The following is a 17,506-nucleotide window of genomic DNA, read 5'->3' as shown; positions in this document are numbered from 1 at the left end:
AAGAACTCTCAAATTCCACTGACACAAGTGCTATATTTGTACAAATTTTGATAGGAAAGGCTAAAAAGGAAGCCAACATAATGAAAAATAATAGCTAATGGAAACAATCCATCTGGAAGATATATACCACTAATGCTGACTCTCACTTGAACCAAATGCTATCAATCAAGAAAAGTGTTCTACCGATGTAATAACACTGAGCACCTCTAGCTAGTTTTGAAGAACAGTGACCCAATTGAATGCCATATTGTTCTTCATCTCTGAGGTACCTGTTCTTTTTGTAGATTAGAAGGATAATAATTGTCTTCTTAAACTATTATTTGTTAAAAAAAAAAAGGCCTACGTGTAAGAAAATGCTCATTACTAAATTATTAAATAGTGTTCATAGATTGGTGACACTGTAAGAAAACTTTATTTTTCAAGTGACAAAAAGAAAGGTAACTCCCTTGTCCTCCAAAACAGGAAAGTAGAATGATAAAAATGTCCTTGAAATAAAACTTGTTTTAGATCTACTAACATTTACTGAATTTTTAGGAAAACTCTTAGACCAATTGAGTTTTTAGTGTTTCAATTTCATTCCATGCCATTCCCTGATTTTTAAAAATTGCATTCCATTCATTTTGTTATATCTTCTTTCCATTATCATTAGAGCATTTTAAACACTAAGGCACAGTTTACAATTCAATTAATTCTTTATACATTTTATTTGTTACTTACATTTTTAGAGTACTTTGGCTTATTATTGGGTCACAGCAATAACATAGTAATGGTTCAAGTTAGCATCTTCCTTTTGGAAACTGAACAACCATTCATCATGCATTTATTGTGTGTGTATGGGTGTGGGAGTTGTGAAGGTTATATGTGCTTGTGGATATGTATATATAAGTAACTATGTAGTAGTTTATATTTTATATATTTAATATGGCACTTAGAACTATGACTGATGAAAATAAGTAGAAGATGACTTCAAGATGTTCTTCCTTCAAGAAACATATAGAGAGTTTTTTATTATTATTTTGGAACTTGGCTTTTTTATGGTTGTTTAGATCAATCAGTAGTTATTTACTAAGTACTTACTATGTGCCATATACTTTGATAACAATGGAGAACTACGTACAAAACTATCATTAGAAATATGAAGATAAGTCAAACATATGCACCCATATATACATATGTAAGTTAATTAAATAGTAGGTAACATGGAATGGGACCATAAAAATTAGGAGATCAGGAAAGACTTTTTTAATGCAGAAGATGATGTATGTACTTCATTTTAAAGAAAAAAGAGGTAATTCTTGAGACAAAGAGGGAGTACATTTCAGGAATAGGTGATGGTCAATTTAAACCCATGAATGTGGGAAATAGTATAATGTGAGAAATAAAGCCAGAAGAACGAATATTGCTTACTTTTGGTAGATTGCTGCAGAATACCATTGCTCCTCCCTTCTCCTACTTTTTCAGTTATTTTTGAATGTTGATGGATTTCCAAGGCTAGTTCTTGTGCTAAAATTATGATAATAAATTTCATGGTGGGAGCTCCTGAGCTTGACTGTTTTTACAATTATCTTCCTACTTTTTCTCCTGAGTGAAAGTTAACTTATCTAAATGCCTTTGGTTGGCAAATTGTAGCTTCCTACCAAAACCCAAGTGAAATAAAACTGCCTATAGCTACTCTATGCATAGAACAATCTAAACATTTACACCATTCTTATCTTTTCTATGTGGGAAAACACAGATAGATCCAATTCATTCCCAGTTCATTCTAAAACTGCCTTCACCCCACATGTAGAAAATATTTCAGACTTGGGTGAGGCCAATGTCTTACATCTAATTGGGAGTTTCAGGTTCTATTTGACTCAGGACAGTATGAGGAATTTAATTTATTAAGTGCCTATTCAATGCAGAGTACTTTACTAGGTAGTAGGAATATGAAGATGAAAAAAATAATATTATCTGGACTAACAGTGGTCATTCATCTTAGTAATTAATTTTTGTTTTTCTTTGGGTTATATGGCTACTTAAATAAAATGCTTTCCCACAAATTAGTGTATATTTTGAAAGCACTTTCTATATGAAATGCAAAAAAAATAATTCTGGGAACTTCATCCTTTATATTTCATTAACATTCATTCTGCAGATAAGATGTGACAACCTTTCTTTATGAACAAATTTTATGTTCTCAAAACATTCATTAATTTCTCTCTTTTGGTTTTTTCCTCCAGTGGCCTCTCATTGCTTATCCTTAAGCAACAAGGAATCACCTCTTTGCAATTCCAGTCCTTGAAGGAAATCAGTGCAGGAAACATCTATATAACTGACAACACCAACCTATGTTACTATCATACAGTTAATTGGACCACCCTCTTCAGTACCCTCAACCAAAGAATAGTGATTCGTGACAACAGGAAGGCAGAAAACTGTAGTAAGTACATCTATTAAGGTAGAAATTTTTGACTTACATTGTAATTATTATCACGAGTACTTGTGAGGGTAGGATAATGGGCAGGATACTGCCAGTCATTTAATAATTGAAAAACATTAAAATAAGAATACTCTAGCTATATTTTATAGAATATCTTTAAGGATTGGAAAAGTGCTTTAGAAATGTTATCTCTTTTTTTTAACCTTACAAATAACCCAAGGGGTTAGGAGCTACTATTTTCTCCTTTTTATAAATGAGGAAACTGAGACAATGTCTTGTTAAGCAATTTCCAAGTCACAATGTTAGTGTCTGAGGCTGGATTTTAAATCAGCTCTTATTGACTCTAAGTCCTACATTCTATACATGTCTGTGCTGTGCCTGACAATTATATATATATATATATATCAACATTGTTCTAACATTTTGATCTATTCTAAGTTGAATTGAGAATGGCATTATTTGAATCTGCCAGAAGCAAAAATTGATAACTGTTATCCTTCCTCAGCAAGGGGAAATCCTAGATAGCATTCCACATTCTGATGGAATATAAGATTATTGGAGAGTAAATGCAATAAAAAGTGTGGTGATGTAGATTTGAATTCAATCTAAGAAGCAACATCCTAATGGTTAGAGTTCTCTAAAGAAGTCTTGCCTCAGGGAACAATGGGTTTCTCCTCATTTAAGATATTCATATTAAAGCTAAATGGCTATTGGTCAGGGAGGCTGTTGGGGATCCCTATACAGGTATGAGTTGGATTAAGTTGACTCGGGTCCTTTCCAGGACTGATATTTTGTAATTTGTTGGGTTATTTTTTGCACCTTGTTGACAAGACTTTTTACATATTGATGACTTCTGCAAAATAAGACTTCGATGGTAACTTGCTCTCTTATATTTTTTTAAGGGGTTAGGGACTGGTTCTGTGATTTCAACACAGAAGGAATCTCTTAGTATGGAAACATCCTCCACTAATGGAGATCAACAATTTGGCTAAATTGGAAAGTTGTCTACGGTCTTTGACAGGTTGAATGACTTTTCCATGGTCAAACAGCTAGTATAAAAGAACAATAGCAGGACTTGAACTGAGGTTTTTCTAATTCTAATACTTGCTTTTTCTCCACTATGCCATATTGCCTGTCTTCATTGATTTTACCTAACTATTAATAACAATTTTTGTTTCTACAATGCTTTAAGATTTACAAAGTACTGTAATAAACACATATGTATATATGAAATATACGTGTACTTTTAAAACCTTTTTATTAACAACATGAACTCTTCCTCACATAGTCTTCTGTTTGCCACTATAATCCTATGTCTTATTCATTCCTACCACTGCCTCCTTCATATAAGCATTGAAATATTCTATTTTGATTATATGAAATAGGATAGCCTTATATGACTTAATTTTTTCTTATTAAAGCAGTACTTTTGATGTTTCTTACTTCACTTTCACTCTCCCATAATTACTTATCTTTTGTAGTCTTCTTTTATAAAACAAACAGCAAAAGAAAGCAAAACAAATTGACAAACTGACTTTGAAAGATTTGATAACTTTCAATACTTGTCCTCCACAGCCACTCTCCAGAGGAAGGAAATAGGTTTCATCATTGGTTTTCTGGAACCAAGATTTGTCATTGTATTTAACCCCGGCTCTGATGTCTTTTAGCTTGTATATAGAATTTTCCTGGTTCTGCTTGCTTCACTTTGCATCTTGTTATTTAGGTCTTCCTAGTCTGAGTTTCTTCTTTTTTTTTAATTATTACATATCTCTAGATTAAAATGCCCTTATAGACTAGACAGCCTTTTATGTTTTTAATGCCTTATAATACTGTTGGCTTATGAAACTATGAAACTATTGGAAAAGTTAAACTGCAAATCCAATAATCTCTTTACAAAAGCAGAGTGGTCCCATGTAGGTAATTAATTCATTTGCTTTAGAGAGAATTTCTAAAGAAGGCTTTATCTTAATGCTTTTTCTCTATATCTTTGATATCAGTAATGAGAAAACTTCAAAGGAAAGATGTTAGAAATGATTGTTAGGATCCTTTATTTTTTGGAGGGTGGAGTAGATAATGAAGATAAATTACATTTTATGAGAAACTCTTAAAATAAGTCAGTAAGACTAATGCTTGTTGAATGAATCCACCAAATTATGACTAAAATTATGTAATAATTAAACAGCTAAAAGGTATCATAGTGTAAGGAGAAGAACAATGGACTAGAGGAACTTGAATTCCAGCCCTAAATTAGACCCTTAGTTAACTGAATCAACTTGAATGTGTTGTTTAATATTTCTGGTCCTATATTTCCTCATCTGTACAACAAAAGCATTGGATTTGGGCATATACTCAAAGATATTTTCTAGCAATCATATTATGATATATAATTAGATTGATCCCGTTATTGTTCAGTTATTTTCAGTTATGCCTAACTCTTCATGATCCCATCTGCTGATTTCTTTGATAAAGACAATGGAATGGTTCTCCATTTCTTTCTCCAGCTCATTTTTCAAATGAGGAAAGTGAGGCAAACACAGTTAAGTATCTTGCACAGGATCACACAACTATTAATTGTTGGAAGCTGGATTTCTTTTTAAATTTTCAATAAAAATTTTTCCAAGATTACATGTCAATATAATTGATGCTGGATTTCAACTCAGTTCTCCTAACTCCAGGACTCAGGTCCTCTTAACTCTATCTACTGCACTAAAAAACTCTTTCTAAATGTTTCATTCATGTAGCTATTTTTGACATTCAGAAATACTCTCTGACTAGAGATAACAGAGATCTACAATTGAGTACAATTTTAAAATATATTTAACTAGAAGCAATGGATAGAATTTATAAAAAGGAAAATTTAGCTTTGATGTAAAGAGGGGAGAAACATTGAGCTTTCCAAATATGAAATAATTATATCGAGAGAGTGGTTTACCTTTATTGGAGGTCTTCAAAAATAGCTGCATGACTGCTTGCTGGGGATAATATAGAAAGGGTTCTTATTCAGATCTGGATTGGGTAAGAGCAAAGGTGTCAGACATATGACCTGGGCCACATATCTGCCTTCAACACTTCCAGGCTAGATTAAAATAAAAATGAAAAATATCTAATAAATAAATAAAAATACAGTAAAATATTGATAAAGTTAATATGTGGTATTCTAAGTCAATATGTATATAGTCCACATGGATCTTTATGTATAGTTTAGTGCTTGTTTCTATTTGAATTGGATCAGATGACTTCCAGATTATCCTATGAACTCTAAGATTCAGTGATTCTTTGGAATTCCTTTTGTTGTTTTTAAAAATGGTAAAGGCTGATATGTTAAAATATGTAGTTTCCCCCCTGAAGTAAACTACCCATTTAGGTCTTAATTAGGAAACTTCTCTGGTATTTAATAAGATTTCTGGTTTGAATCTTTTTCTCTTCCTGTTTCTGTTATATCTCTATCATTTTTCTGACATCTTCATCACTACATGTTTATAGAAAATGTTTGCTGTAAAACACCTTTGGCATAATTGATGGGAATCATTTCTCCTTCATAAGATTAGATTTGTCAGAAAATTAAGGATTTTCTTAACTTGGAGCAGAACTTCAGCAATAAAACTTAGCCCCCAGTCACTTATAATCTTTCACAAAATGCAAAGTAATATTTGTGATAATTATATAGTATATATCCCACTTGTGAGAATTCTGTGCAATTCTTTTCTTCCTTAATCTTCTTCAGAAAGAAACCCAAACATCAACAATATCTATACCTAAGATTATAATCACTGAGAACACTGGGGGAGGAAGAGGGTAATGAATAAAATAAATAGAACAAGAACAAACTAAATGGTCCTTTTATACATGTATTTATTCATTGTCAAAACTCCTTGAAATACTTTATTGTGCTTATTTTGACAACTCTGAATGAAAAAAAGTAGAATAGAGAGACTAGAGAAAGTTAGAAAAAGACAGACAAAAAAGAGCAAAGTTTCACCATGATCCATATGGCTTTCAAGCTGCTCAAAATTACAAATCAAGAATCAGAAAATAAGATTTGGGGGATGATCACTGATGCATAGAATTAAAGGTTTTAGAGCTGTAAGGAACATTAGCGCTCATCTATTCCAACTCCTTTATTTCACAAATTTGGAAACTGAGGCTTATAGATGATAAATGAGTTTCTCAAGATCAGACATTCAATAAATATAAGAACCAGGATTCATGCTCAACGATGTGGTGACTCTAAATATAGCAGTATTACAATGTTCCTATTGGACTAGGCTTGTTCTAGTCACTAATATATTCCATTGTTCTTTTGAATTTATTCTGAACATGGTGATAAACATTCTTTATATTAAAATTAAACAAATTTATTTTCAGACTAGTAATCCAGATTGCAAGTTCAGTTTTGAAGTTGTACAAAGCTTTGAAAGAGAACATGAAAAGAGCTCTAAATAGAGAGGAAAGTTCTCAGTTTAGCTGAAGTCAATGAATATTAACTGTACTTCTCAACTAGAATTTACTAAGCATATTTTTCAACATGGATAGGTCTGGATTAATCATTTCCATGCCCTCAATGCGTGGATAATTGGGTCACTATATAAATAAACTGTACATATTTCACTCTTGGTGAATTCACTTTGATGAACCAATGCCATGGTGTTTTTAAAAATAGTTAATAAGATAAAACTTTTTGCAGTGCTTCTGAGATTTACTTTGTTTACTTTAAAATGATCTTGCACATGGTGGACATGTGATATATATCGTTAAATTAATGTTTTTAAAATGAAGACGGTATTGCCGTGTTCATGATGTTTTAGATTCAAGATGATTTAAAGCAGTCAGAATAAAAAAGAAAAACCTTCCTGAATCAGTGAGGGGTGACAATTGAGTGAACCATCTTCCTCTTTTAAGTCATGGATTTCAAAGCAGATGGTGCAGTTTGAAAGACTAACTCAGACTCTAGGACACAAAAATCGAAGAGAGAAAGTACCTGCCTCATTCATTTAGGCTGTTATACTGGGAACTGAATTTACAGGGCTGTGGAGGATGTGAGGTCTGCCAAGCATCTATAGTGTTATCATTGTACTTTTAAAAGTTCAAGAAGGAATTATAGAATGTACCAGAAAATGAGTCCTGCAATGGCTTTCAGAAAATGAATTTGGTACTTTACCCTTTGACCCAAAGATTCTACTGCTAGGTATATGCCCTAAAGATGTCATTGAAACATAAAAGGCTCTATATACAATAAAATATTCATAGCAGCACTTTTATGGTAGCAAAGAAAGGTAAACTAAGGGGATGACTATCAAAAGAGAAATAAAGAGGTAAATAAATTATATTCACAAATATAATGGAACATTACTGTGCTATAAGAAATGATGGACTTTAGATAGCTACGTAGTCCAGTGGATAGAGCAACAGGTCTGGAGTCGGAAGGACCTAGATTCAAATCTGGTCTCGGACACTTGTACATGTGTGACCCTAGGCAAGTCACTTAACTCAATTTACCTAGCCCTTGCCCTTCTGTCTGAGTTGGTATTAAGACAGAAAGCAAGAATTAAAAAGAAAGAAAGAAAGAAAGAAAGAAATGTTGGACTTAAAGAAGTGTAGAGTGACTTCAGAGAATGACATTTATAGAAATACAGACCATGGAATAAGAAGAAAGCATGAACTGAATGAGTTAATCCAACATGAAATAACCAGAAACAAGAAAACTACATAGGCAATGACTGAGACTATTTATTTGGAAAGACAACAACTACAGAACAATTAAAGCATGAATTTTTCAAAATGGTAAAGAGCATGATTCGCCTCAAAGAGATATAGAAAGCAAACTCTGGATCCTTCACAGAGGACAGGGTCAAAAGGTATATAACACTGTACATATTGAAGATTTCATATATATGTATATATTGATAAATTTTACTGAATTTTTCTCCTCTTCCTCTGCTTCTTCTAAAAATTATATATTATAAGATGTAGCTCTGGGAGGAAGGAAGTGTTAATTAAATAAAATAAAGGTCTATTAAAAAGATATATAGATTTATTGCCCCCCCCATCCTTTTTGGTATTAATTACTTTACATTTATTCATTTTAAGATGTATGGCCTACTGGATATTGTTCTCAACCTTGAAACAGAAAGACTGTCCATATCCCTCCTCTGGCATAAACTGTATTATGAGGATCAATCCTTTTAATCTTTCTAAGCTTGTTTTCTCATCTATAAAAGAGGTTATAATAACTATATAATATCTATGTCATAGATTTGTTAATCTCAAATTAGGTTGTTTAAAATATTTTGGAAACTTTAAACTATATTAATGCATACAGTAAATATATTACATTAATTATATACCTCTACAATAAATTACATAAAATCAGTAATTTTTAACAATGGTAAACCTAATGAATATAAATCCAAAATCATCCTACATTCTTTTTTATGTCTTTATTTCTATACTGTATTGTTATGTCATTAGTATCATGAATGTGATATTTTGATTTCTCTCTCATTTTCTTTCTCATCCAATTGTTAATTCCTGTCCATTTCCTATTTACTGTCTCTCAAAACAATCATTTCTCCTTCATTTTCAAACTCATCTCCTATGTTAATCACTGAAATAGACTCAAACCAGTCTTTCTGTTACTAGTTTCTATCTACACTAATAGATTTGGAGAGTCAATGACTTTGGGAATTGGAAAAATCTGAGTCCATCTAGTCATTGATTTTTAAAACTGAAAGTAACATTAGTAGTATTCTATTTCAACCTTCTCAGTTTATAGGTCATGCCAGCAGAGAACTAAGTTGGTCATAGTTCATGGCAGAACCATAAATTGGGCTAGGAAGACAAAGCTCTAGTCTCTTTGCCCAGCACTTTATCTACTTCACTATAATTTCTTTATTCTGGAAACTTCCTCACTAGATGACAAAACTTTTCAGATGACCTTTCTCAAGCACTGTTTTAGAATCCATAAGAGTGATGTTTCATATCCTATCACATCTGCAATCTTCAATCAGTTATTTAAAGAACTTTAACAAATGTTCTTCATATCTTTTTCTCAACCCTCAAAACTTTCCAAACACACTTTTTACTTAGCCAGGATGATTACCTTCTCATGATGTCTACTTTTTTGCTGATTTCTTACTAAGTGTATTGCTACCCTTTAAATATAGGTCTATACATTTCAATCACTTGAAACTTTTTTTTCTTTTCAAGAATGCTACAGATTATTTTAATTCCTTGAAAATAGATAATCCATATATGCTGATTCCAATTTAAGCTGAACATACCTTTCTCTTAAATATTCTTTCTCTTAAATATTTCCTTCCTTCCCTTCCCTTCATCCCTTACTCTATACACACATACACACATATATTTTTCATCTCAGCAACCACTGAATCAACTTACCTTTCCATAGATAATCCTCCATTGTAACAATTAATTATATTGAAACAAACCAAACCAATCATCAATCATGTCTGAAAATGTATATCCACCCATTCTCTGCCAAAAAGTAGAAGACATGGTTCATTCTTACACTCTTAAAAGTCACAATTAGTCACTAATAATAACAAATATCCAATAATATTACATGTAGCATATGAATGATACGTTTCTGCTTTTGTACATGTTGTTCCTCTCTTTTCATTTAAGCCATTCCTCAATTCCCTTCTATCAGATTGTTCAAGATCTAAATGAAAACATTGCATCTAAGTAGACTTTCTAAATTAAGTTGACAAATTCAGTTCCACAAACCTTTAATAGGTATATATCTTAAATAAGGTACTATATCAGGTGAGGATAATATAAAAGTGAAAATAAAATAGCCCTAACTCTCAGAGTTTTACCTTCTACTGGAATTCTATTCATCATTTCCATATTATCCTTTATTTCAAACATGCATGTATATAACCAAAGCAATGTATAGTGATTCATACATATGTATATGAATATATATTTATAAAAGTAAATGCATGAAAATGCATACATTTCATATATTCTACAATATAGGTAGATATATAAATCACTATATGTGTCTGTGTGTGTATATACACACACACACACACACACAAATATATATATATATATATTGTAGTGCAAAAGGGTGCATATTAGCCCTGCAAAGACTTACTGCAGAATTTCTGACAGTTGAAAAGGGTTTAGAATCCTGAGGAGAGGCAGGAGAGATCCTGGAGACTCGATGAGAGTAGGAGGGTCAACTGAGCTCTATCTTTAGATTGAAAAACCTGGCCTTTATTCTGCAGCTCTTCTCTTAAGATTTGTTAGCTTAATTACTCCCTTTGGATCTCCCTGACTTTTTCTATCCCAATTATCATTTTTCCCTTCCTGAATTTCTGTGGGTTTTGGAAAGGAGGGTGGATCTGGGTGATAGCTTTCAAACTTTGTAGATTTAGTTTCCTGGTTGTCAAGTAGGGTTTACCCTTGATACAAATTATTCTTCTGAATCATTGTGTGCAACTTTCCTAACCCTAAAGTCAACAAAACCTCTCCTGGCTGAGTTAGGGAGGTCCTTTCTCAGTCACACATTCCTGTGTCCCTCCCCCACCTGAAGCTTTCTTTAGGCAGCTGTTAGAGTTACCTTGTATCCCTCTGTCCTTTATAATCAACCCTGAAACTCAAGAAACCCTGTTTGTCACTTAATCAAACCTTTGGCTAACTCATTAGTTGACTGATAAGAGAGGGAGAAGGGGAGAAAGGAACAATATCCTCTCTGGGTCCTGAGAGAGTTGGAGGCATCCATTTTGGAGGAAGTGGTAACCCCTTTATTTCCTCTGGACTCTTCCTTTGTGAACCTGAGAAACTGACTAGAAAGCCCTCTAGTCAGTTTCAAGCCATTCTGGCTGGCCCTGACCTTTGTTTGTAGAAGTGCCCTTCCTACCTGGAGGGCTCAGCCTGTTTCCCTTCAGTGTCTCTGTCTCAAACCTGTGTACCCAGTCTGTGTCTCCCTGCTGCAGCTGCCTGCCCAATACCTCATCCTCTCCCTTTGCTACTCTTTAGACTTCAGTGTTTATATTTCCAAAACTCAGTCATTCCCTTATACCTCCTACCACCTCAATTTACTACCTTCACCATTGTACCTTCCTTTCCTACCTACTGACTTAGAGATCTACAAAACCCCTATCCACAGTGCCTTGTCCCTTATTACAATTTACCTGCCTTAATTCCTATTACAACTACCTTATCACCCTACCGGCTTATCCCCTATTACAATCAGTTTATTACAATCAGTTTATTAATCCTTTATTAACACTAGTGAGCCTAATATATATATGTGTGTATATATATATATATACACACACACATATATGGAGAGAGAGAGAGAGAGAGAGAGAGAGAGAGAAAGAGGTAGATACATTTCTTTAACTATCTCTTCCAACATTTCCTATATGAGAATAAAAATCTATATATAGTCCTGCAACTCTTTTTCTATCTCTTTGTGTCTCTGCCTTTCTGCCTCTCTTTCTTTCTTTCCCCATTTTCCCCTTCCCCCTCTTCTTCTCCCTCTTCCTATCATCATCATCAGACATTTACTTCTCCTACCATGCATTTTATTCATATCCCCCCTCAAATTTCCTCAAGGAAAAAATTCATAGGATCTAATTCCTACTTGTTCAGTGCCACAAAGGTACTTTTTTTAACAGTAACATTCTTCTGTAGATTGTATATGGTTCAGGTCATGTTGTTTTGACATATCCCAAATCTCTCACATCCAATCCCTTCTCTATGTATTCCTGAGGGACCATAATAATTAATTTATGTTCTCTAAATCTCAGGGTTGCCATAAATAAAATGAAAATAATAATATCAATATTGAAAGGTGGGTTTAGGATTCAAAAATGATACAGTATGTAGAGCATTATTTAAAGATCTACTAAAATAACTGTATCTGTGTCTTTATGGACAAACTAAATAGGTCAATCCTAGCTTGATGTCACTGAGGACAAGGGAGTTTGTACTTGTGATATCATCATTTTTGGGTCTACAGGTAAAGAAACTCCCACTGAAGGTATAAATCATAAGCTTTTGTGCAATCTATAGGCTGAGTCTTTAGACATTCTATCATCTTGCCATAACATCTGGGTAATAAGTATTTTTATACACATTGATGATTTTGAATGCTAACAGGAAGACCATATATATCTGAGTAATATGGTATTACATTGAAGTCAGTGTAATACCGTTCTCAAACTGTAGCATCTTAGAAACTACTCTCTATATAAGGATTTAAAAAAATCCTTGTAATGGATAAGTGTTTCTATCAACTGGAGACTTTTGGAACTGCGTAATAAAAATATATATTTAAAACTGATTCAAATTTATTGATTTCTAGTATCTTAAATTTTTTTTGTAATCCATGATATAAGTGGAAGACTTACAATAGAAAACCTGTGGATTTATCATAAATTTTATCAAACAGGGATCAGATAGGGATTATAGAGAAGGTAATAGGAGCTCTCATACTATTTAGAATTTTTAAAAAAAGAAACAAGTTTTTAAAAAAGTAATATCTGACTCTGGCTTCTTTTTAAAACATTAAAAGTGATGATTAAACAATAATTGTTTACATTTCATAGAATTAAATATAATGTTTAAAAATATTTCACATAGACCTAGTAGTAGATCATAAATTTACCTAAAATGGATCAGTTTTATAGGAAGAGAAGAAAAAGAGCAGTCAAACAGAGGATCATATGATCACTCATGAATTTCAATACTAGTACACTTCTTCCAAAATGACCTCCTGAGATCCTAAATAAATAAAAATTCAGTGCCTGGAGGATCTCTTAAAGTATGAGATTTTCTTTCTACTGCTAATAAAAATTCAACATGAAATATTGCAGCATAATATGTAATAGATTTAATGTTATCTAAAATTCTCCATAAAAATGAATTATAGGAAAGCATTTTCTGGAGAAATATGTTGGGTATGATGTATACCGTCTTTTCCCATAAAGAGAGAAACAAACTGCTGTCCTTTTCTGTTGCTGAACCTGATGGGGCTACAATCTGATACTTGAAAAATCTGCTCACGTTGAAAATGAATCTAGAAAAAATGAATTGCCAACACATATATGTGTATATTCCTATATATATATATACATACATACATATACATATACACACATACTCACATATCTATATCAATTTTTAACACATCAATATGCTTAAACATATGCATAAATAAAATTTTATCATGTTACCACATAACCAAAATTAATGTAGTCATAGAATGCTAAAGGGATCCTTGTAAATAAAATATCTAACCAGAATCAAGTATGAAACCTTATCATTTAAAGCATTAATCTCTTTATGTTTCCTTTCATTCATAATATTAATCCCACATAATAACTATTATATATTTGTATCTATTTTTTGTTTTCTACCAAAGCCTATTTATACTCAATACTGCATGAATTTCAAACATGGTTTTTTTGTTGTTAAAAAAGTCAATGCCATATGATCAAAGATCAACTAAAATGGCCAATCATTTTTCTCACACTTGGAAGAATTGATTGAATATTTCAATTAATAAAATTCATTTTTTGTGCTAACTTTACTTTGTAATTATCATAGTGAGTGTTAGGATCACATAGAAGTAAAAATTATACACTTGGCATATTTTTGGTCATGACATGAAACAGACCAATCATATTTGGGGCTCATTTCTTTTTTACCCTGTACCACTGATAAGATGAACCAGTATGTTCTAACCCTTCCCCCCAACAATGTCTTTTCCTTTCCCTTGTACCTCTTTCTCTGACACTAAATTATTACAAAATTCATTTTGAACAAGGTAACCTTCTTTATTCTTGGGTGTACACTGGCCATGGCTTTTTTTAGATTGCCTGAGTACTGACTGTATTTGTATGAGAAGGCAGTCAACAATGCCAGTCTTTCCCATAATAGAGAAAGCTACTAGACTAGATAGATAAAACATCTGCCCTGCTACTGTCTCCTAAGGTCCTTCAAGATTCAACTCCAGTTTTGCTTCCAGCAGCAAATCTTAGGCTGGGTAGGTGAGAGGGAAAGGAAGGTAAAACTTGGAGGGGGACATAAATATTTAAACAAATGTCTCTTTTACAATTTGCCATTCTATTCTAAATGTGTATTGAGGTCAAAATCTTCTAAGGGTTTTCTCATTTGATTATAGAATCTCAAATGTCTAAAAATAAAATGAATATTTACTTAACAATATCAAAAATCTTTTTGCTTTTATTTACTTCAAAGATGAACTCATATTTAAATTGAATCTAATAATCTCAAAGAAACAGACTGCTAAAATGAATCTGATGAGAAATGTCATATTTTGATCAGTTTGACTTATAGCCTATCCTTGTCCTTTTTCCTTATTTTTCATACGTAAAATTGCATTGTATCTGAAAATACTGGTCCACTAACTAAAATGGATTTCATTTTGCTACTAAACTGAGAAAGCACCTTCTGTATAATTATCAAAAACAGCAAAAACACAGTCTATTGTATTGAAAAAAAGAAAGCATTTTGGTACAGTGGAAAACTGATTAGCTCTAGAATCAGAGGCACTTGGTTTAATCCTTCCGCCTTCAATTACCTCTGTGACCTTGGGTAAATCACTTATTCTTCTTGGGCAGCATTGGTGAACATTTTAGAGGTTGCATTCCCAAACTGCACCTTCAAGCTGTCTGTGAGCCCCCCACATTACCCAAGACAGTGGAGAGAGGGAGTGCTTTCATTGGGCTACATGAAAGAAGGGTGAGACGTGTGAAAATTGTCCTCAGGCTTGATGGAGAAGGGGAATGGAACAGCCCCATTGAACATTCCAAGGAATGGGTGCCAAGCCTTTGCCAACATGGTTCTAGGGCATTAATTTGTAGATCTATAAAATGGGGAAGTTATATTAATTGACTTCTGATGTCCCTTCATTTTAGAGATATGATCCTATTGTTCTTTTGCAGAAATAATTAAAACCATCTATGCATGTGTAACTTATGATATCTTTTCTTTATGAAATTTAGAATTTAATGATTAAGAAAACATAACAAAGTTATTGAAGACTTCAAGAAACAAGTATAATCAGTATTGAATACTATATAACTTGAAAGGTGATCAAATAACTCATCTTTATGTAGTGTTTTAATGTTTAACAAATTGTTTTCATAATATCAATCCATTAAGTTATTATGGCAAGAAAATTATAGATTGGAAAACAAGCTTAGAGACTTGTTCATTATCACACAACCAATAAGCAAAAAAAACAACACATTTATTAAGTGACTGCCCTGTACTAGATAATAGGGGTACAATGACTAAATAAAATAGCACTTGCTCTTAAAGAGCTTACATATCGTCAGGGAAGACTAGATATTCAGAATTGTAAAGCAACATTTGAACACATGAAGTTTCTCCTGACCTCATGACTTTTGCTCTGTCATCTGAACTACACTGCCTCTGTAATAAATGAATGATTTTAGAAGGCTGTTCCTCTTGGACAGATATAGTATTTGAAGCTCAGTTTTAACTCAAAGAAACCTTTTGATGGGGATTGGAAGAGAGCTCAGTAGGAAAGAAAGATTTTCTTGTCACCTATTTGAGACAGTTCTATTTGGCTTATCTCTAGGGTATGATTCAGATCTACCGAAGATTTCTCATCCATTTCTACTGTTAAAATATTGTACATTTTTCTGTGTTCAACTGTTGCTGCTATCAAAAGCCTACTGTCTTGCATCCAAATGATGTCTGCCCATTCATGATGAGCTTATGATTTCTGAGGCAAAAGGGCCAAATGGCACCTTTTTTTGTGAAAGGTCACATCTGTGCAGTACATTTGATCTTTCACATAGTATCTGGACCCTGTTATTATAAGGCTATTTCCATCATCCCTTCAGATTACCCTAGTGCCTTAGGGAGCTATATTTGCCAGCAGCCAATTCGCATACCCAGAGCATTTAGTTGAAGGGAAATCTGCCCATCTTGGCTGCCGAGGAGTCCAGAGAATCACTGTTTGTGTATTTTCTTATGTCTGACTATGTAATCTGAGGCTCTGTTACTGTAATAGCTCCCAGCAGCCAGAGACCTTACATTAGGAGTGGAGAATCATTAAGCCTGTCAAGCACATTAGCACAATAGCATCCAAAAAGGACTTCCTGACTCAAATTTCCTCCCTCTCCAATCCATCCTTCATATAGCTGTCAAACTGATTTGATTTCCATAAACAGTAGATCTTGCCAATTCAGTCTGTAAACTCCAGTGGCTCCCTTGCCATCCTTATTATATACTACTCCTTTCCATATATACTGGAGTCCAGAAAAACTGACCATCTTGTTTCTTTTACACAGCCCTCCATCTCCTACCTCTGTGCTTTTTTTTATCCCATTTCTAGACTCCTTTTCATCTTCATCTCTAGTTTCCTTCTTTCAAGTCTCATCTGAAATGCTACCTTTTACCCAAGGGATCTTCTGATTTTCTCAGTTGCTTGTGCCCTCCCTTCAAAATTACCCATCAGAAAAGAGAGAACATTCCTCATAATCTAGAAATCAATCCCTCAATCAGCATTTATTAACTACCAAGTGTTATGTTAGGGGCCAAAGAAACAAAGATGAAAGTGAAAAGGACTTATAATCCAGTGGAAGGGAACAACATGTATATCTTTAGGAATCTATAGGCATATATGCAAAGTATATGATATTTTTGTTGTTGTTCAGGCATTTTTCAATCATGTCCAACTCTATCACCTTATTTGAGGTTTCCTTGACAAAGATTTTGAAATGGTTTGTCATTTTCTTTACCAGCTAATTTCAAGGATGAAGAAACTGAGGCAAATAATGTTAAGGGACTTTCCCAGTTCCACAGAGTTAATAAGTGTCTGAGGCTGGATTTGAACTCAATATGAGTCTTTCTGACTTCAGGCCTGGTACTCTATTCACTGAGTCACCTAGCTGCTCCTACTTTATGCAATATTTATATAATATAAAATAATATAAATATTAATAAAATTATATATACATATATCTATACAAGAATATAACTCTGACTGAATAGAGTACCATATAGCCCATTAAATATGTGTCTAACTACACTCTGAAATAGGAACAC

The 17,506-nt window shown here is 33.1% G+C and overlaps 1 protein-coding gene across 1 annotated transcript in view; it reads left to right on the top strand.

The window, feature by feature from the left end:
• ERBB4 (erb-b2 receptor tyrosine kinase 4) overlaps nt 1-17,506 on the top strand; it is a 1,378,308-nt gene that overhangs the window by 1,011,434 nt on the left and 349,368 nt on the right. Inside the window, exon 12 of the mRNA XM_044670735.1 lies at nt 2,223-2,422. Within this exon, the coding sequence (XP_044526670.1) occupies nt 2,223-2,422 (200 nt within the window). The remainder of the gene's footprint in view (nt 1-2,222; nt 2,423-17,506) is intronic.

Source organism: Gracilinanus agilis, chromosome 3 (assembly GCF_016433145.1).
Source record: "Gracilinanus agilis isolate LMUSP501 chromosome 3, AgileGrace, whole genome shotgun sequence".
Taxonomy (NCBI): Eukaryota; Metazoa; Chordata; class Mammalia; order Didelphimorphia; family Didelphidae; genus Gracilinanus; species Gracilinanus agilis.
This window is presented reverse-complemented; position numbering and strand designations above follow the sequence as displayed.